The 20,614-nt window shown below is 45.4% G+C and overlaps 1 protein-coding gene across 1 annotated transcript in view; it reads right to left on the minus strand.

Annotated features, from left to right (window-relative positions):
* Positions 1-2,246: 2,246 nt before the first annotated feature.
* The window catches only part of ARHGAP25 (Rho GTPase activating protein 25), a 181,953-nt gene continuing 163,585 nt past the window's right edge, over positions 2,247-20,614 (minus strand). Inside the window, 4 exon segments of the mRNA XM_068274810.1 lie at positions 2,247-3,253; positions 15,765-15,958; positions 15,961-16,314; positions 18,095-18,294. Coding sequence (XP_068130911.1) covers positions 3,043-3,253; positions 15,765-15,958; positions 15,961-16,314; positions 18,095-18,294 — 959 coding nt within the window. The 3' untranslated portion in view covers positions 2,247-3,042.

The following is a 20,614-nucleotide window of genomic DNA, read 5'->3' on the forward strand; positions in this document are numbered from 1 at the left end:
TATTTTAGGGAACGGTGGCAGCATGAATCATATGGCACACGCTTTATATCAAAAGGGATGCGTTATAGTTGATAACATATAATAAACATAGCAAACAGACAAATGATAAGCGCTCAAGGATGCACCTGAATTGTAAGCCATCAGAGGCAATGCAGAGCCCCCTAGGGCTGAATACATGCCTTGAATATAAAACAGATGCAAAATGATGTGCTAAATTCTAATCTAAAAATTTGATAGTGAATTTAAAACAGTGAAGGCAGCTATCCACTAGTATACTTACATTCAATTTTGCACAGTAGGAGACATGGCAGCGCTTTCAAACAAACCCCATACCTGAATGTTTTATCTGCAATGGTGAGCAGAGCTCCAGAAACTGGACTACATTACACACCCAGCATACACTGCAGGCAAAGAGAGGGAGGGGGAGTTAGTGATTAAGCTGCACCAGTGGGCAGAGCTCCAGAAACTGGACTATATTACACACCCTGCATCACTATAGACCAAAGGGGGGGTGTTAGCTTCTGTGATAATTAGTGCACAAATTATGACCTAATAGACTTCCCTCTCTTTGCCTGCAGTGTATGCTGGGTGTGTAATGTAGTCCAGTTTCTGGAGCTCTGCTCACCATTGCAGATAAAACATTCAGGTATGGGGTATGTTTGAAAGTGCTGCCATGTCTCCCACTGTGCATATAATAAACATAATTGGCCCAGTTCAAACTTTTTTATAAATTGCATTAAATGTGCATTTAACCCAAGGGAGGTGTGTGGGGGGGGGGGGGGGGCACAAGCTTTCTCGCCTGGAGTGACAAAATGGCTAGAGGCGTCCCTGCATGGCCGCACCCCTCTTTATGCAGGAGCATGGCCATACTATGCTTGCTTGAGTACAGCCACGCCTGAACAGTAGCACAGAGCCGCTCGTGGATGAGTGACCACCTTACTGCACAGGTAGCGCAGCACAGCCAAGTATGTACACAGTGGGGAGTCATCTAGCTACCTATACTTGAGGGGGAGGGGTCATCTAGCTACCTATACTGGAGGGGGGGGGGGTCATCTGGCTACCTATACTGGAGGGGGGGTCATCAGGCTACCTATACTGAAGGGGGGCGGCCAGTGACAGTGGCCTTGGGCGGTAAAGAGTACAAATCCGGCCCTGAAGGTAGCGCAGTATAGCCAAGCTCATACACAGTGGGGAGTACAGCCATGAGAACATATCCAACAAGCTTTTGTTGGATATGTTCTGAGGGTAAATAACTAGTTGTAAGTAACTTTTTTTTAAATCCACCTCGGTTTTACTTTAAAGCACAGGTGTCGAACTCCAGGCCTGCAGGGCCAGGTCCATGCTAGTGTTCAGGATGGACTGAGAAAGGGCTGGTGCACACCAAGAGCGGTTCTGAGCATTTTTTAAAACGCTTGCGGTATGGAAAACCCCTTGCCTAATGAATGTGAATGGGATGGTGCACACCAGAGTGGTTTGTTTTCTCCCCAAATGCAAACTTGGGTCCTGCAGCATTTTTGCGGTTTTCTGGGGCGTTTCTGCCTCAATGTAAAATATAGGAAAGAGGAAAATCGCTCTGAAAAGTGCTAGATCAGAGTGATTTTCCAGGAGTTTTTGTTACAGAAGCAGTTTAGTTCAGGGGCGTAACAATATACCCTTCATGGGATGCAGCTGCAGGGGGGCCCAGAAGCCACAGGGGGGCCCATACTGAGAGAATTACAACAAAGGGCAAGGAGAGAAAAAACTTTCTGCTCTCTGCACAATTGTTCTAATGACTGCATCTGCTCAGCCACTGATAACTAATCATACAAAGTTTTGTAGACAAACATGTGTAGACAGTCCCTATTCAGTGTGCAGGGAGAGGGGGCCCCATCCAAAGTTTTGCAGGGGGGGCCTAGTGATTTCTAGTTACGCCCCTGGTTCAGTTACAGCTTTACTATAACAAAATATAAAATCTGTTACACAAAAACGCTCCAAAAAATGCTAGGCATATTTAGAAAATCGTTCTAAACATGTCGAAAATCGCTCTGAAAAACAGCTTCAAAAACCGCTTGCGCTTTTTTTGGTGTGCACTGGCCCAAAGAGAGGAATGTGCTCTACCTGATCGAAGGACCAGTTTGACATCCCTGCTTTAAAGCAAGAGACAGCCAGGCAATTAGCATTTACTGAAAGAGGCCAGGAATAGTAGTCTCTGTATTTATATCTTGCAGGTTTATATCCGTGTAGGTTTCCTTAAAAAAACACTGTCAGCCTTGGCATAACTTTATTTAAAAACTGAGTTAATTGCTCATAATAATAATAGTGATAGTAACAAAATGTCTTTAAAGCAGTTTTCATAGATGGCAGGTTTGTTACATAACAATAGGCTTGCCTTACAAAAGTGCTGTGTTCATAGGTAAGTGCACTGTGATGGGAGACTTCTTGTGTATAGTAATATTTTATTCAGTGATGGGAGGAATTATGTGCTGCAGATTTACTTAGTCAAAAGCAAAGCATTTCTGAACCAACAGTCATTTGTAGTCGGCCCAAGCTGTGGCATAGGCTTGACATGCTGCAGTATCGGGCATGATCTGTGGGATAATCTGAGCCCATGGTGACTGCTAAACCCCTACTTGCATCATTATTTCATTTTAGCAAAAAAGAGCTTAGTGACATTCAGTCAGGGATGTACTTTATAGGCCATGGCTCCCTTCCATTTTGTATCCAGCACTGCAGGCTTTCAATTACCCCATCTGGGCAAATTTGGCAAAAATTGGCTAACCAAGCTGCAGAAAAAAAGTTTCTATTATTCATTCTCGATTCATCCTTGAGTCCTTAGGTTTGCAAAAAAGTTCCCAAAAGACAGGTAAAATGGAGATGGAGAATGACATTTAGAAATGGCTCTTTCACCAGATGGATTTGGTATTGCTCCAATGCCTAGAAGAAGAAGAGCTTGTGGCCATCATTCCACTGTGTGCCACCAAGAGTTCTTGGCCAAAAACCAATATCTGTCTCACTTTCAGGTTGCAGAGTCATAGTTTATTTATTTTTTTCACAGCAACACATTTATTCTGGCTTGTTCCCTGCTTGGCTCATTGCTCTCACAAACCCTTGAATCTCCTTTTCCAGAAGTTTGTTCCTCTTTTCTGCATCGTCCCGCGATCGCTCCATGTTCTGTAAGGTGATTTCCAGAGCCTTCCTTTGGTTCCTTTCTTTTTCGAGGTCCTCGTTCAGCTTCACCACTTTTTTCCGTACCTCAAAGTTTTCTTTCTCCAGGCTGAAAATAAAGAAAATTATTAGATGACCCAATTTATACAAGAAAACTGTGCTGAGAATAGACTGCAGTCTGTCATTGTGGACCCAATTTTGTAAACACACCTCCAAGATTCCCTGCTTTCTGAGATAAGGAAGAGGGACATTTGTCAGTGGGAAAATCTGGGGGCAAGTCTAGACATATATGCTGAATTCATATTTCTATGAATACATATTACATACATTTTCATTTCACACTTTTCAATTCTCTCGAAACTATTTTTGCTTCCAAACCATCTAGCAAAGATCTAAACAGGGGCGTAGCAATAGGGGGTGCAGCGGTAGCGACCGCATCGGGGCCCTTGGGCCAGAGGGGCCCCGAAGGGCCCTCCCTCAACTACAGTATTAGCTCTCTATTGGTCCTGTGCTCATAATAATCACTTCTATATATACATTGAGTAGTGGTAAACATTAACAAGCTCTTCCCCATCCCCTTCTTGCACCTCTGACACTGTAGTTGCCATTGTCAGATTTTGGTGCGCCGTATCAATTGTTATGTATAGAGTGCCTGGGGGGCCCCATTGTAAAACTTGCATCGGGGCCCACAGCTCCTTAGCTACGCCACTGGATCTAAAAATATAACTTAGTAATCAGAGCAGTGGGGTAACAATAGGGGCTGCGGCCCTGCACCCGTGGGGGGGGGGGGGAGCCCGAGACCCTCTAGGGCCCACTCAGGGCCATTTTGGGGGGCCAGAGGGGTCACAGCATGAGGAGAGAGCATGGGCAAACATCGGCGGGGAGGAGGGACAGTACCCCCCACTTTACCTCGGGCTCTTCCCTCAGCACTCCCCTCCAGCTTCGATCAGCAGCAGCAGGCGGCAGGCAGAAACACATAGCTTCATGCATTCCACCGCCGGAGGTTCCTCTCTCTAAGTGTCTGATAATACTTCCTGTTTAAACAGTAAGTAGCGTCACACTTAGAGATCGGACCTCCGCGGTGGATGGAGGTATGTGTTCCTGCCCGCTCTGCTGCCGCTGATAGATGCTGGAGGGGGAGCACTGAGGGGAGAGCCCGAGGTAAGGGAGGGGACAGTCCCCCCTTCCCGCTGATGTGTGGGGCCTGGTGATTTCTAGTTATGCCCCTGAATCAGAGTGCTCAAATGCTACCATTTTGTGTGAAGGCCTCTGTATCTAAAAATCCTTTCTTGAAATGAAGATCACATTATGTGAAGCACTAATACAAGAGTAGATTTTCAGGCTTTGTGGATGGGGTTGAAACTCATTCCTAAATGGCATCATACCAATGCTGAGATTGCAAGGGGGATTGCACAATCTGAATTTTTCTGATGAGATTGCAGACTACGCCAATAACAGTCCATGGTGTAGGACAGGGATGTCAAACCGGTCCTGCGAGGGCCGAGGTCCTCACACATTTTTGACACAGCTCAAACTAATTGATGTCTGAATCAGGAAAGGTGTGGTCCATCAGGTAGAACACAGTCCTCTCTTTCTGAGTCCATCCAAAACACTGGCATGGATCTGGCCCTTCAGGCCTGGAGTTCGACACCTGTGGTGTAGGAAGTGATCAATGTCTGGACTTCTCATCGGATATTTTAAAGTGAACCTAACCTGAGAGTAATATGGAGGAGGACATATTTATTTAATTTTAAACAATATCCTGAAAAAGCATGCAAATTAGATGATTTTGACAAAAAAACTGACGCGATTGGCTGCATGAATTTTTTCAGTTGTGTGATTTAGGCACTACTGTTGCCAGAAAGATCAGCAGCACTTCCAGGCAAATGGAATTGTTTAAAACTAAATAAATATAGAATCCTCCATATACCTCTCCCATTCTTTTGCTCTACAGAAACAAAGCTTTATGTATGTCTCTAATGGAAAGATTTTCACCACTTGTGGTCAAAAAGATAATAAAACGCAAAAAGAAAATAAAAGAGTGGAACTATGTTTTTGTTGTCCATAACTTATAGCGATCCCGAGCCGAAACTTGGGATCAAAATGTCAAGGCCAGGGGCGTAACTAGAAATCACTGGGCCCCCCTGCAAAAAGAGAGGGAAGCCTCAGGATGCTATTGAGGCTTCCCTCGGTGGTCCAGTGACCTCCGTCACTGAGCGCAGCCCCTCTCCATATCGGGACCATGCAATGCCTCTTTTTGCAGCATGGCAGCGCAGTAGACACTTGAGCACAGCAGTGCATGTGCAATAGCACCGGCTTACTGCACATGTGTGGGTGGGGTTTGCGCCGCTACTGTGCCGCAAGAAGAGGAGCTGCATTGCTCTGATATGATTAGCGACAATGCCTTGACCAGTGGCGTAACAATAGGGGCTGCTGCCCCTGCACCTGCAGGGCGGCCCGGGACATCTCTAGGCTCAGGGCCGTTTTGGGGGGCAGGAGGGGTTGCAGGGGGCCCAGTGATTTTTAGTTACGCCCCTGGCCTTGACACTAATCTTCGGGGGCTCCACTCCGTGACGGAAGACATCAGAGCTCAATAGAATCCTGAGGCTTCCCTCTCTCTAGGTAAGTATTTCAATTTGTACCCAAGCTTTGGCTCTGGTACACTTTCATGAAACATTTGACTGCAGGTTGGCTTAAACAGAGCTGCTGAGTTAAGAAAGACCTGCACATGTGTTGTCCTTCATAGATATCCTGGAGCTTGGTTTATTTTTGTTATGACTTCAATTGCAATGTGAGAATTCAAGAGCAATGAATGATCATGTTAGACTATGAATGGGGCTGAAAGTAGTTAAAGAGAATGTATTGGGCTTTTCTTCTTGTATTCATATGCATTTATTGGGTTTAGATGAACATTTGTCTTTAGTAAGTACAAATATTAAATATCACAAATGAGCATATGATATTCCTTTAGAGCTCTACCTGCTGGCCTGACTGAGAAGCTTTATAAGAACAGCTGTTTTTGCTGCTGTGAAGAAAAGATAATATAGGACCCCATTCTGCAGTGAACAATAGGGCCTAGTTATCATTTATCAAAACGGAGGACTTTTCTGCAGCCATGCTAGAGACTTCTCTACTGCAATAGTAAATCTACATTTCTCTGTAATATTTGTAATTCATGTTTCTAATTAAAAGCAAAATCTTTTTAATGCTAAAAACAGTAAATAAATTAAGCAGATATGCCAGAATGCTTTGGTAACACACGTTAGTAATGCCATTACCAAAGCAATGCTCCCGTTACTGTAGTACAGCAGGTAGTATACTAGCCTAACTACCGGTAATCTGCTGCCAGAAGTGACGGTAATATTGCCATGCAATGTCTGCATAGAGCAATATTACCTCAGCTTCATGCATCAACCTCAAGGTTAGTTAAGCTATGAATTTGAGCCTTAACCACTTCAGCCCTCAGTCGTGTTTCACTTTATGCATCCGAGCAATTTTCACCTCCCATTCATTCGCCTATAACTTTATCACTACTTATCACAATGAACTGATCTATATCTTGTTTTTTCCACCACCAATTAGGCTTTCTTTGGGGGGTCCATTTTGCTAAGAGCTACTTTACTGTAAATGCATTTTAACAGGAAGAATAAGGAAAAAATGGAAAAAATTCATTATTTAAAAATACAGTTTTAAAATAATACATGCCTCCATAATTAAAACCCATGTATTGTATGTAACGATTGTGGAATATCTCCGTGGTCAGCGCACAAGATGTGCGCTGACACTGCGGAAATCCTCCATAAACGCCTGAATAACAGAACCCAGCTGTGGTGCAAGGCACCTGTAGAGGGGAATTCCCACCGGCAGATGGAGCTGTGGAGTGCAGAGGAATAAACCCTCTGCACTGCCACAGATGCTAGATAGGAATTGTACGAGGGGAAGCAATATAGGGCAAGATAGCCCCTATTGAAAGAGAGGGAGCACAGAGAGGATGTATGTATGTCCACCAATCTAGTCACCACCTGGCGACGGTGAACCCACAACAGTGAAGACCAAGTGGGAAAGCAATCGCAAGAAATGCAATTGCTAACAGTGACACAAGACTGAGTAAAGACAGAGCATAGACATAGTAAGAAAGACACAGCAAACAATAATGATCAGAGCGCCAAAGAAAATAACAAATGCACTATCTAAACGCGGTCGCCGCACGAGAAGTGCAACAGCGACAAAACACGTTAATGGCGCGGTCTCCGCACGAGAAGCGCAACAGAGACAAAACACGCCACCCCTAACTAATATATGAACCCAGAAACACAAACAAACAAATAACAGAAACGCTTGCTAATCGGTTGCCTTACCTCAGGCAACAGCAAGCATTTGTTTCGGACAAACTGACAACAGGAATAAGTCAGATAGGATCCACTGCTCTTCCGCAAGAGCAAGTGCGATCCATACACAGGAACAGGACTGAAAGAATCCACTGCTCTTCCGCAAGAGTGAGTGCGATCCTCACAACAAGACAGACAGAAGGAGTAACCAGCAGTAACCGCAGCTGAGGTTAAACTCCAAGACTGAATACAGAGAGATCCACCGCCTCTAACGCTAGGGCGAGTGCGATCCAAACAGACAGAGCTATTTTCTGTCAGCCGCCGCTGGCGACAGAACAATTGCAACGGAAAGACAGAACGATTCACTACCGCCAACCGCCGGCGACAGTGCAATCGCAAGGACAAGACAAGACAGAATAGGCAGTACAAATATAACACAAACCTGACTGCACTAAATAGGAATGCAAGGAGCACTCCTAAAGGGGTAACTACTCTAAGCTAGCAATAATAGCCTACAATGAGCAGAGGGCTGAGACTCCAGGTAAGTCAGCAGGAACAAACCTTCATGACCAGCAGGAAATTCTGGGAGGAAATGGTATTTATAATGCAAGCCATCCAAGCTAAAAAAAAGCTAAGCAATTTGCTTGACAAGTGGATGCAAATTCCTCACCAGAACAGCAGCTCTGAAACTCGCAGAGTGAAGACAGGTCTCTCTTCCAGAGACCTGCAGCACTCAGACCTAAAAAATGGTCAAAAAGCTGTCTGCCTGTGCAGACAGCAGAGCAGATCATTACATTGTATTTGCCTAATAGTCCCGGGTATTACACCGTTTAAATTATGTCCCTATCACAATGTATTTTAGTTGAAAATAAAAGTGCTTTTTTTCCGTTTTGCATCCATCACTATTTACAAGCTTATAATAAAAAAAAAAAAAAAAAAATATTTCATCTTTACATGGATATTTAAAACGTTTAGACCCTTAGGTATATATTTACATTTTTTTTAATTGCAGTGCTTTTTTTTTTATTAAACATTTTATTTGGGTATTTTTGGGAGGGTGGTATGTGAATAGTAATTTTTTTATTTCAGAATCAGAATCAGAATAGTTTTATTTCGCCAAGCATGACTGGGTTGTGCTCGGAATTGGGTTTGGCACAATACATAGCTCCAAGAGGTGCATAGGCAGAAAGCAGGGAAGAGCATTACAATACAGTAGGGACATGGCAGTAAAAAACATCATACTCAAAAACATATTGCACTCAAGGAAAGAGGAAATGTATGTACACAAATATACATTCAGAAGTATACATTGAGCGGCCGCATGCATATTTCCAGTGTGCTGCTGGAGTCAGGCCAGAGTGCAGGGACAAAGTCCAGTCCGTTAGGGGTGGTGGCAGGTTGCTTCGAGGAGCGTATTTAATTCCAGACCGCTACTGTGTCGGTGGTAAGGCACAGGTAGAGGGCGGGAGAATGCTAAGGGAGTTCAGGAGGCTGATGGCTGCAGGGAAGAAGGAGTTCTTGTGTCTGGTGGTCTTAGTTGGGATGGCTCGAAGTCTCCGGCCCAGTGGCAGTGGGGTGAAGAAGCAGTGGCCTGGGTGTGAGGGGTCACTTGCGATCTTCAGTGCCCTAGCGCGCAGTCTTGTGTTATGCAGGAGGTCAAGTGAAGGCAGGGGTCTCCCAATGATCCTCTCCGCCGACCTGATGGTCCTCTGTAGTTTGTGTCGGTCCCTGGCAGTGGCTCCCGCGTACCAGACCAGGATGGAGGAGCAGAGGATCGATTCAATGGTGGCGGAATAGAAACATGTTAGGATCTCCTGTGGCATGCCGAACTTCCGCAGTTGGCGGAGGAAGAAAAACCTCTGCTGGGCCTTCCGCTGGGTTGCCATAATGTTGGCCTTCCAACTGAGATCGCCGGAGATGGTGGTGCCCAGGAGGCGAGCACAGGGCACTCTGGCCACCTCAGCACCGTCAATGTGGATGGGAGGCGGAGTGGGAGCAGACTTTCTAAAGTCAATTATTAGTTCAACAGTTTTGGCTGTGTTGAGCACCAGCCTGTTCTCTGTGCACCAGTGGCATATACTCTCGACCTGCTGCTGATACTCCTGGATATTGTCCTTGGTGACAAGGCCAACAATGGTGGTATCGTCGGCAAATTTTATGGCTTTGACAGAGTCTGCCGTGGATCTACAGTTATTTGTGTAGAGGGAGAACAGCAGCGGGGACAGGACGCAGCTCTGGGGTGCCCCAGTGTTGGTTGTCATTTCTCTGGAGTAGATGTCCCCCAGTCTGACAACTTGGGATCTCTTGATAAGAAAGTCCGTGATCCATAAGCGTAGGGTAGGGTGAACCCCAAGTGTAGCCAGGACATTCTGAAGGATGCGTGGGCATATAGTGTTAAAAGCTGAGCTGAAGTCCAGTAGCAGAACTCTGGCATACGCATCTGGTCTGTCGAGGTGGTTAAGGATGTATTCCAGACAGATGTTAAGGGCGTCATCAGTAGACCAGTTTGCCCTGTAGGCGAACTGGAGTGGGTCCAGAAGGGGCAGGGTGGATAGCTTGAGGATGGATAAGACCACTCTCTCTAGTGACTTCATGATGACAGACGTCAGGGCCACAGGCCTGAAGTTGTTGAGGTCAGAGATGCCCTGTTTCTTTGGCACGGGTATGATGGTGGACCTCTTGTAGCACGCAGGGACTCTGCCCTCTGTCAGTGACTTTCTGAAGATTGCAGAGAGAATGGGAGCAAGTTGCCACGAACAGGTCTTGAGGCAGGCTGGAGACACACCGTCAGGCTTTCCTAGCATTTAGCTTAGACAGGAGGCGCCGGACGTCTGCCTCACCCACCTCCAGATAGAGTGGGTCCACGCTACTAGGGTCGCTATTCGCGTGGAGTGCTGGAATGGTGGGAGGTGGTAGGTGTCCCCCGGACTCAGCCTGTCTCTCGAACCTGCAGTAGAATTTGCTTAGTTCTTCGGCTAACTCGGAGTTGGGTGGTGCGTGTTGCGGTGGGGGCTTGTAGTTGGTGGCGGTCTTGAGGCCTAGCCACACTGCTCGTGAGTCGTTCGAGCGCAGGTTCTGTTTCATCCTCTCAGCAAACTTGCTTTTCCGCAGTAGCCGTAGCTTGTTGGAGAACCACGGTTTGTTATTGGGGTAGACCTTAAAGAATTTGGTTGGGACGCAGGAGGCCTCACAGAAGCTGATATATGAGGTAACGTTATCCGCCCACTCGTCCAGGTCAGGGGCTGCCAGGGCTTTCCAGTCCGTACAGTCAAAGCAGGCTTGAAGGTTGAGCTTAGCCTCGCTCGACCATACCTTTGAGGACTTCACAACCGGTTTAGTAGATTCCAGGAGCCTCCTGTAGGTGGGGATGAGATGAACAACGCAATGGTCCGAGGAGCCAAGCGCCGCGCCGGAGGTAGCCTTGTAGGCATCCTTAAGTGGTGTGTAGCAATGATCGAGTATGTTCGGGCCTCTGGTGGGACAGGCAACATGCTGATGGTAGCGTGGCAGCTCTTGTCGGAGATTTGCTCTGTTGAAGTCCCCCATAACGATTAACAGTGAGGGATGTTTCCCACTGCGATATGATGTCGCTGAGAGTACTCAGGGCGGATTTGACATCAGCGTCGGGGGGTATGTACACTCCGACAAGGACATAGGAGGAGAACTCCCGTGGTGAGTATGCCGGCCTGCAGTTCACTATTAGAAGTTCTAGGTCCGGGGAGCACCTCCTTTCGAGTACTGGTGGGGAGGGGCACCATGTGGAGCTGACATAGAAGCAGATGCCACCGCCTCTTTTCTTCCCAGAGAGGGCAGGGTCACGGTCCCCACGTATGAGGCCGAAGCCTGGGAGAAGAAGGGCGTTCTCCGGGATGTTCTCATGCAGCCAAGTCTCCGTGAAGCATAGAACTGGGGTGTTCTTCCCCAGTTCCCACCTGCCGCAGAGGAGACGTAGTTCATCCAATTTGTTAGGGAGAGAGCGGACATTTGCCAGGAGAACTGAGGGGATGGCTGACCTCAGGCCCCTCCTCTTGAGTCTCACGCGAGCCCCGCCCCGACAGCCCCTTCGACGCCAGCCTGCTCTGGGCCAAGGAGCAGAGTCCAGGACTTGTTGGATGTAGTTCCGGACCAGGTTTGGCAGGAGCGTGTCTTCAGTGAAAGATGGTCCGCGTTGTTTATTTTATTTTGTGTTTATTTTATTTTTTTTAACATGTAGATGTAGTTTTACTATTTGGCCACAAGATGGCAACCATGAGTTTGTTTACATTACGTCACTCTAAGCGTAACATGTACGCTTAGAAGGACGTAGGGAGACGTAAGAGGCAGAAAGAGCGAAGCTTCCAAGAGAAGCCATCACTTTTTCTGCGTGGGAAAGGGATCAATAATCGGGCACCATGTCCCGATTCACATGCACACACGCGATCGGCCGTGGGAGCGCACTTGGCCTTTTGGATGTATACTATACGTCCAAAAGGCCTAAATGGTTAAAGAGGAACTGTCGTGAAAATCTTCAAATTTAAAACACATACAAATAAGAACTACATTTCTTCCTGAGTAAAACGAGCCATAAATTACTTTTCTCCTATGTTGCTGTCACTTACAGTAGGTAGCAGAAATTTGACATTACTGACAGGTTTTGGGTTAGTCCATCTTTTCATGGGGGATTCTCAGCATGGCCTTTATTCTTTATAAAGACATATCCTGAAAATGATTAACACAAAGATGCTGGCCAGCCTCCCTGCTTGCTGCACACTATTTTGTCAGTTGGACGGAGCAACTGCCATGCCATTCACTAAGTGCTTTTAAAAATAAAGAAACCCCTGATAACCCCCTTATGAGAAGATGGGCTAGTCCAAAATCTGTCGATAACGTCAGCTTTCTCCTACTTGCTATAAGCGACAGCAACATAGGAGAAAAGTAATTTATGGCTCATTTTACTCTGGGAGAAATGTACTTCTTAGTTGTATGCGTTTAAAATTTTAAGATTTTCACGACAGTTCCTCTTTAAGATGTTACATTCTATTTTAAAGGGCTTGAACAAGTGGTGGTGTGTGTACAGTGTGTGTGTACAGTGTACAGTGTGTGTAAGCGTGTGTGTGTGTGTGTGTGTGTGTGTGTGTGTAAGCGCGCGTGTGTGTGTGTGTGTGTGTGTGTGTGTGTGTGTGTGTGTGTGTGTGTGTGTGTGTGTGTGTGTGTGTGGCGGGTGTGGCGGGTGTAATTGCACGATTACCAAATACAAATAGTATCATTATTTACATACATGTTTGCCAGAGCTGCAGTGTCCCTATGTGCTCTCAAGCAATATATTTGGGGACATGTAGAAACACAATTACTTTGCCAAGTCCACATTCCTTGATCTGCATATGAAAGTGACAGCCCACTTGCTCTTTACTGTAGATTCTGCTTCAGTCTTTTCATGAAATTGTAGTTTTGTAACACAGAAAATTCACTATAAGATAAATGTCTCCCCAAAAACCTCATTCAAGATTGACCCCAATTTACAAGAAACCCGACCTGTGCCCAGAGAGGTGTTTAATCTGCTTTTAGCTGTTTCATGCTGTACCTCATCGCCTAATAAAACGTTAGGGCTTTTCTACAAGCTGGAGCGTGCAGACTTGGTTTCATTACACTTCTCTGGCAGCCTGCTGTCTAGCACCCCCAGCTGAGTTAGGAAAGGTAAAGCAGTGTTCATTTATACTTGTGACTGTTTAATCTGCCACTGCTGATCTCCTTCTAAAATGCTCACTTCCTGGCTGCCCTATGGCCCCTCTGCCTGTGATCATTTCTAAAGCAACAAACACACATCCAATAATTGTCGCCCATCACATAACGGGCAACAATCCCTCGGGGTACATTTTGGGGAACAAAGCTGTTTTGACGCATCCCTAGCCTTGAGGCTAGCGATGTATCCTGTTATTATGGAGGAGTTGGAGGGACGATGATCGGTGCACAACAAAGCAGCTTATATCGGTCGGGGTGGTCGAAAATATCGTTAGGATTGGTCGGTGGTTGCTATACTCACAGAATGATCATCGGCTGAAACTGTGGTAATCGACCATTTTGGCCGATGGTTATCGCATGTGTGCAGAAGAGGATTAAGATGAAATGGGGCCCTAGGCGAGATAACAGTTTTTACCCACCACAGATGATCATCTAGGGGGCTAGCATCCACCAGGCCCCTAGATTCTCTCTAGGACCTAGGCAACTGCCTAGCATTGCCTTGTGGATGATCAGAGTCTGCATGTGCGTACTTACCTCAGCCTAATTAACTAACATTAACACAGCAGTATTAGGCTGTCATGCTGGGTGTATTGTACCAGTTACCCAGCAACAAAAACCCAACGACGGACCACAACATGCCTGCAGGTAATATAGTTATACATCCAGTCTTTACACTTAGACATGTTGATGGATCCTGTGTTATCTGTAGGATCCCTTCAGACGCATAAGGCTTGATTCACAAAGCAGTGCTAACAGTTAGCACCCTGGTGAAAAGCCCCTTATCACGCCTAAACTCAGTTTAGGCGTGATAAGTTTAGGCATGATAAGTTTAGGCGTGATAATTTGAGGCGTGATAAGTTTAAGCACCAACTGGGTTAGCACCGCAGCGCACAGCTGATCAAAAGTTTTGCACTAGCAAAGTCTGGTGCACTTCGCATAGTGTTTAATGGTGCTGCTTTGCGCGCGATCTAAACTTATCTAAACTTATCACGCCTAAACTGGCTTTTCACCAGCGTGGTGCAATGGTTATCATGCCTAAAGTCTCTAACTGGGTTAGCACCGCTTTGTGAATCGAGCCAATAATGTATCAGTTGTCTCTGTTGCGATAGCGGAACGCAAAGTCCAGTCCTGCATGACTTTTCCAGACGCAGCACGTAAAACGGACATGTCCGCTATGGTCTCCTTTATTGTTCGACAGACACCAACAGATACCAACATGGAAGTGGACAGACACAGTGTAACATACTGTAGATCCATTGGGACCACCATCCACGTTGTCAATCTGGCATAGTATGGACCTAGCCTACAGATCCTTATTTCTTAGAGTTTGAGCCTTGCCCCATTATTTCCTGTACCCTAGTATAGGTAGCCAGAGGTAGTCCACCCAGTATAGGTAACCCCTCAATTTAGGTTACCCTCCCAGTATAGGTAGTTAGAGGTGCCTCCCCAGTACAAATAGCCCCCTTCAGCATAGGGAGTGAGGTGTCCACCACTATAATTACCCCCCCCCCCCCCCCAGTATAGGTAGTGGGAAATGTTTCCTAGTATGAGTAGCCCTCCCCTGACTATAGGTTGTGAGAGATATCCCCCTGTATAAGTAGATCTCCGCTCCCCGAGTATAGGTAGTGAGAAATGCCGCTCAGTATAGGTGGTGAGAGGTGTCCCCCCAGTAAAGGTAATGAGAGGTGTCCTCCAGTATAAATAGCCCCCCCACCCCCCAGTATAAGTAGTGAGATTCATCACCCAGTATTGTGGTGCAGCATGAGGGAAGAGGGGGCAGGTATAGTGGCACAGCACAGTGGCAGACATGGCACCCATGTTGCTGTGGTGCCCATGGCACGAGCCATTCCAGGACCCCTCGAGATACGCTACTGCAGAAGTACTTGATGGCCACTTCTGGTAGTTTGCTGAAGATGGTCCGAGAGAATGACTTTGTATACACTTAAATTAACATTTTGCCATCTTCAGTCAAAATGAGGAAATTCATAATCATTTACTGTATATACTTGCATATAAGCCTAATTTTTCAGCACAAAAAAATTGCTGAACAGTTACCCCCTCACCTTATATGAGAGTCAGTGGAGCAGAATGGATGGTGGAGCAGGTTTTGTTACTAGCAGAGGAGTGTAAGGATCTTGCACTAGTCATCCTGCTCTTGCCAGCTGGCTCCCTGCTGTGTCTGTGCCCTCCATCCCCTGCAACATGGTGTGCAAAGTGAGCTGCTCAAGACTGTGTCCCCTGGCTTGTGAATCGGAGCGTGCAAACAACGTGTCAGTGGTGCAATGATTGGGGATTCTTCCTGTGTGGCAATTGCTGTCTCTCATATCTATGATGCCATCTACTGGTGTCTTAAGACACAGCTTTGCCTTGGGGCATATCTGGCTATGGGGAGAGGGGCTGACTTGCACATGGTACTGTGGAGGGGGCTATACTGGGTTATATGCGAGTCAATCACTTTTTTATGGTTTCTGAGGGAACAGTGGGTACCTCAGCTTATACGCGGGCTGGCTTATATGCGAGTATATACAGTACTTTTTTAGTTACTCTGACAGGAATGAGAAAAAGCAAGGTTACCTTTTTACTCGTTCCTCAAGTTGTCTGTCGTAAATTTTCATCTCCTCCAGTGTTTTGGCCAATACGCCACAGTTATTCCCACCTGGATTCTCAGTAACAAGGCACTTTACACCATTGTGGCTGGGGCTTTGCAGAGCGGGTTCTTTTTCCCCCCTCCTGCTGGAACTGTCATGAGAAGGAGAGGATAGTCTTATGCCCCATTGTCACTGTGAGGACTAGTAGGGACATTATCATAGGTTGATGTACGGTACTGGGAAAGTTCTTCAGAAAATGTCCTCTTATGTCCAGAAGCTGAGGCCAAATAAGACTTTCGTCCATTGGGAGATGCCCAGAAATCACTGCCGAATATGTCTTCTTTGATAAACATGCTGTTACTATTTTCGTCTTGTTTTTTGGGAATAGCAATGTTTGTAATGGGCAGAGTTTGAGTTCGTTTTCTAGTGGCTGTACTCCAAGACTCGGAGTTGTCCGATAAAAGGGAGCAATATTCTTCCTGAAGAGAGACACTGTCCTCTGAGGTAGATGAACCACGGGAATCACTTGGGTATTTCTGCAAAAGAAAAAGTGTATGCAAAAGAAAAAGTGTAAAGCACAATATGATCCATATGACAAAGTGAGTTGTAGAATAATTAAAATGATGAAAATGTATTCCTTTCAGTTCAAACTCTCACTTTTTTTTCATATTATTTTGTATTTGTTACCCTAGATTTATTTGCAGAGATAGCCACATACATAGCTCAGCCTCCCTGACAACACAGTGAGTATTTGGTGTAACAGGTTTGTTAGTTTTCTGATTAGTGCAGCTGACTTGTCCTCCAGTACTGCAATTTTTCCTGCTTTGAGCAGATAATTATTCATACACAAAGAGATACGTTTTCAGGTTCCTTTCTTATATGGTGGTGGGGGAAGACGTGTGGTAAAAATGTTAATTTGCTGTCCAGTACCACCTGACTCAAGAGTGAAGGGTAAAAAATGGCTTGTTGGTACTTGGTCCCAGCCAGAATAGCTAAAGATTTCCCACTGCTAACCCGTTCTGCTTTAGGGGATGCAGAGTGGTAGGCGAAATGTTGCACACTTTGTGGTTCTGCCTTCCCCCCCCCCCCCCCCCCCATTAGATTATAGAGTCAGGTATACAAACTGCTCTCCTCCTTTTTCCATAAAACAATCATTAGAGATCCTTGGCAAGTCCTGCTGCACAGGTAATGTAGAAGTACTGACAAGATCCCAAAATAAACTGGCCTCACTGGTCTTCTCGGCAGCCTTCATGACAATCGCAAGAAATTGGAAGACACTCTCGGTCAACTTTGGGGAGGTTAAGTCTAGGATAGACTCTTTTATGATCAATGAAAAATTCACTAGTATCCTGAAAGATACTCGTAAAAAATATTTACAAAATCTGGGATCCCTGGCTTAAGTTGGAACACCCCTCTCTGGAGGATGCTCTGATAATGAGGCTGTGAGATGGGCCCCATTCCTCTTCCTGTCCCTCTTCCTCTCTCTCATTCTTTTCCATCTCCTCTTTTCTCTTTACTCTCCTCTCCTTCCCTCCCCCCCCCCCTTTGGGGAGGTTAAATCTAGGATACACTCTTATGATCCATGAAAAATTCACTAGTATCCTGAAAGATACTCGTAAAAAATAATTCAAAAATCTGGGATCCCTGGCTTAAGTTGGAACACCCCTCTCTAGAAGATGCTCTGATAATGAGGCTGTGAGACGGGCCCCTTTCCTCTTCCTGTCCCTCTTCCTCTCTCTCATTCTTTTCCACCTCCTCTTTTCTCTTTACTCTCCTCTCCTCTTCCCCCCCCCCCCCCTTTACTACTTTTTCCACCAAAAGACTCATCCTATATCTTCCTAGGTGCTCTAACACTAGTCCCTCCTCGGTCGGACCGGTTCCCTTGTTCACTTTTAACATGCTCCAAAAAGTAGGCTACAGTCCTGTTGAGCATAAATGAAACTTACATTAGAGATAATAATGACCCAGTTCTAGTTTACGTTTATACATTTATATGTGTTATACTGTCATTACTTGTGATCCTTGTATATGATTATATTTCATTGCGACATTTTATCAGGTCTATAAAGTTATGTTGTTCAAACAAAACAGTAAAAACCTTTGAAAAACAAGAAATGGCTGCAATGTATAGAGCGAATGCAAACTTTAAATAAGGTTCGGGTTAAATGTGAGTGGCAAACAATCGTCGTTCACCACAAACTGTCCACCTGTTCCACCTGTCCACCATGTTTGTCCATCACTAAAAGTCATACACACCCTTTATTTACGCTTTCAAATTCAAACAATACACATTACTGTATTTCCAAGCAGGTTTACCCTGTGCATTTTAGGTATTTCTCCTGAAGGTGAAATGGTATCTTCAGCTGCATCCCAGCCAACTGAACTACGTGGCAGCTGCCCCATTTTGTAGTCATTCTTCTGGGCAACAGGTTGTTGCGGCTGGTCATTGATTGCAGGAAAGAACTGCTCATGGAGACCGATCATCACTGTCATCAGCTTCTGGATCTGCGGAGCTTCTACAGATGGAAACAACATGTCATGGCAGAAACATACCAGCCATAATGAATGAAGTGTGTGAATGAATAATTGCTTATGCTGCTGAGTAGCCAGTCAAGTCATCCCTTTCATGTTCTATAAAGTTTAACTAGTAACAAAAGGGAGTGTGGTAACCCATAACCCTTAACACCGGATTATAAATTTGTTTTAAATTTTCTATGTTGTGTTGAAACATTAAGGCCTCATTCACGCTGTATGCAGGAAACTTTTACATAGTTACATAGTTATTTGGGTTGAAAAAAGATATACGTCCATTGAGTTCAACCAGAAAACAAAGTACAACACCAGCCTGCTCCCTCACATATCCCTGTTGATCCAGAGGAAGGCGAAAAACCCTTACAAGGCATGGTCCAATTAGCCCCTAAAGGGAAAAAAAATCTTTCCCGACTCCAGATGGCAATCAGATAAAATCCCTGGATCAACACCACTGGGCATTACCTACTAATTATAGCCATGGATGTCTTTCAATGCAAGGAAAGCATCTAAGCCCCCTTTAAATGCAGATATAGAATTTGCCATAACTCTTACTATAAAGATTCCTTTCCTAAATAAATGGCTAAAACATTTTTCCTCCATGCGCAGATCATGTCCTCTAGTCCTCTGAGAAGGCCTAGGGACGAAAAGCTCATCCGCCAAGCTTTTGTATTGCCCTCCGATGTATTTATACATGTTAATTAGATCCCCTCTGAGTCGTCTTTTCTCTAGACTAAATAAACCAGTTAATCTAACCTTTCTTGGTCAGTGAGACCTTCCATCGCTCGTATCAATTCAGTTGCTCGTCTCTGCACCTGCTCTAAGACTGCAATATCTTTCCTGTAATGTGGTGCCCAGAACTGAATTTCATATTCCAGATGTGGCCTTACTAGAGAGTTACTGTTACTGTACTGTATTTTTCTGCATTTACTAACTGCAAGGGAACACAGTGTTGATATTAATCAGTGGGTTTATTTCCATCATGTAGTTACCAAGCACAGAAAAAAAAGCATTGCAGATTGCTGCTTTCTTCAGATTCTGTGCGCAATTTCCTGTCCAGTGAACTCACCCAGGTGCATTGCTAGGATCCTGAAATATCTGAGGGACTCTTCGGGAGCACCAAGAAAGAAAGAAGGATGAGGAGCGCTATGTTTGTCACGGCAAAAAAGTGGGTGTGCCCATGACAGGAAGGGTTGGATCTCCTTAAAGGCCACAAAGGCCCTGGTCATATTTGGCTATTTCCCAAGGGGGCAGCTGGACTTGGAAAAGGGATTTCTAAATATGGAAGAGTTTCCTGCTAAACCATGGTTGAGCAAAGTGACCCTACAAGTAATTAGGCAGTGCCCCCTCCACCCTGCAAGAAAACCACACATAAAAAAGCAGCGTTTTCCACCCCTCCAAAAAAGTTTTCCCAAAAAAAGATACTTAAAGGGGCACTATTGGGAAAATCAGTTTTCAAATAACAAACATAATAGATTATTCCAAGTTTTCCAAGGCTGAAGTGGATAAAAATCCAGATTGAATTAGTAAAAAATGGCTTTGTCCGCTCACATTAGCATGAGCTCCGCCTGTCAGCTGCTAGGTTTCTGATAGAGATGCAAAGCAGCTCACTTGCTAGGAGACACAAAATGCAGCTTCTCTGCCTTTAAAATGCTGTCCCTGCAAGGCTGTGAAAGACACATTGGTACATTCCAACCTTCCACAGTTACCCTGTGGCCACCTCAAGCAATACCTTGCCTGTAAGGCTCCCATGCAGGCTCTGCTGAGGACACCTCTGTGCGTCAGTTTCCCCCGTCACTGTACTGCGCATGTCAGAGTTACATACATACACAGTACTGTCAATCAGTTTGTAAAAGGTGGCAGTTTCGTGAGGGTCCCAGCATATGTTGGAGGAACGGGAACACGGAGGTGTCTTCAGCAGAGCCTTAGCAGTGCTAAACTACTATAAGAGCAGACTAGCAAGGTGAGAATGATAAAGTGTCATTCGAGGTGGCTGCAAAGTAACTGTGAAAGGTCGGAATGTACCAACATTCCTTCCACAGTCTTGCAGGGAGAGCATCTGCTCTGCAACTCCGTCAGAAACCTAGCAGCCGATGGGGGAAGCTCATACTAATGTGAGTGGACAAAACAATAAACAATTTATTTGCATATCACAGCTTACCAATAACTTTCCATTTCTTGCTTTCTAAATACTACCACTATTTAAATGTACTATAAGGAACTCATAACTGAACGTGTGGTCTGGTCTGTAGACCTCTACAAAGCTTCTGCCAATCACTTGGCTTTGGTAGATATTTAAAATTGACA

This window comes from Hyperolius riggenbachi, chromosome 3 (genome assembly GCF_040937935.1).
Source record: "Hyperolius riggenbachi isolate aHypRig1 chromosome 3, aHypRig1.pri, whole genome shotgun sequence".
Lineage (NCBI taxonomy): Eukaryota > Metazoa > Chordata > Amphibia > Anura > Hyperoliidae > Hyperolius > Hyperolius riggenbachi.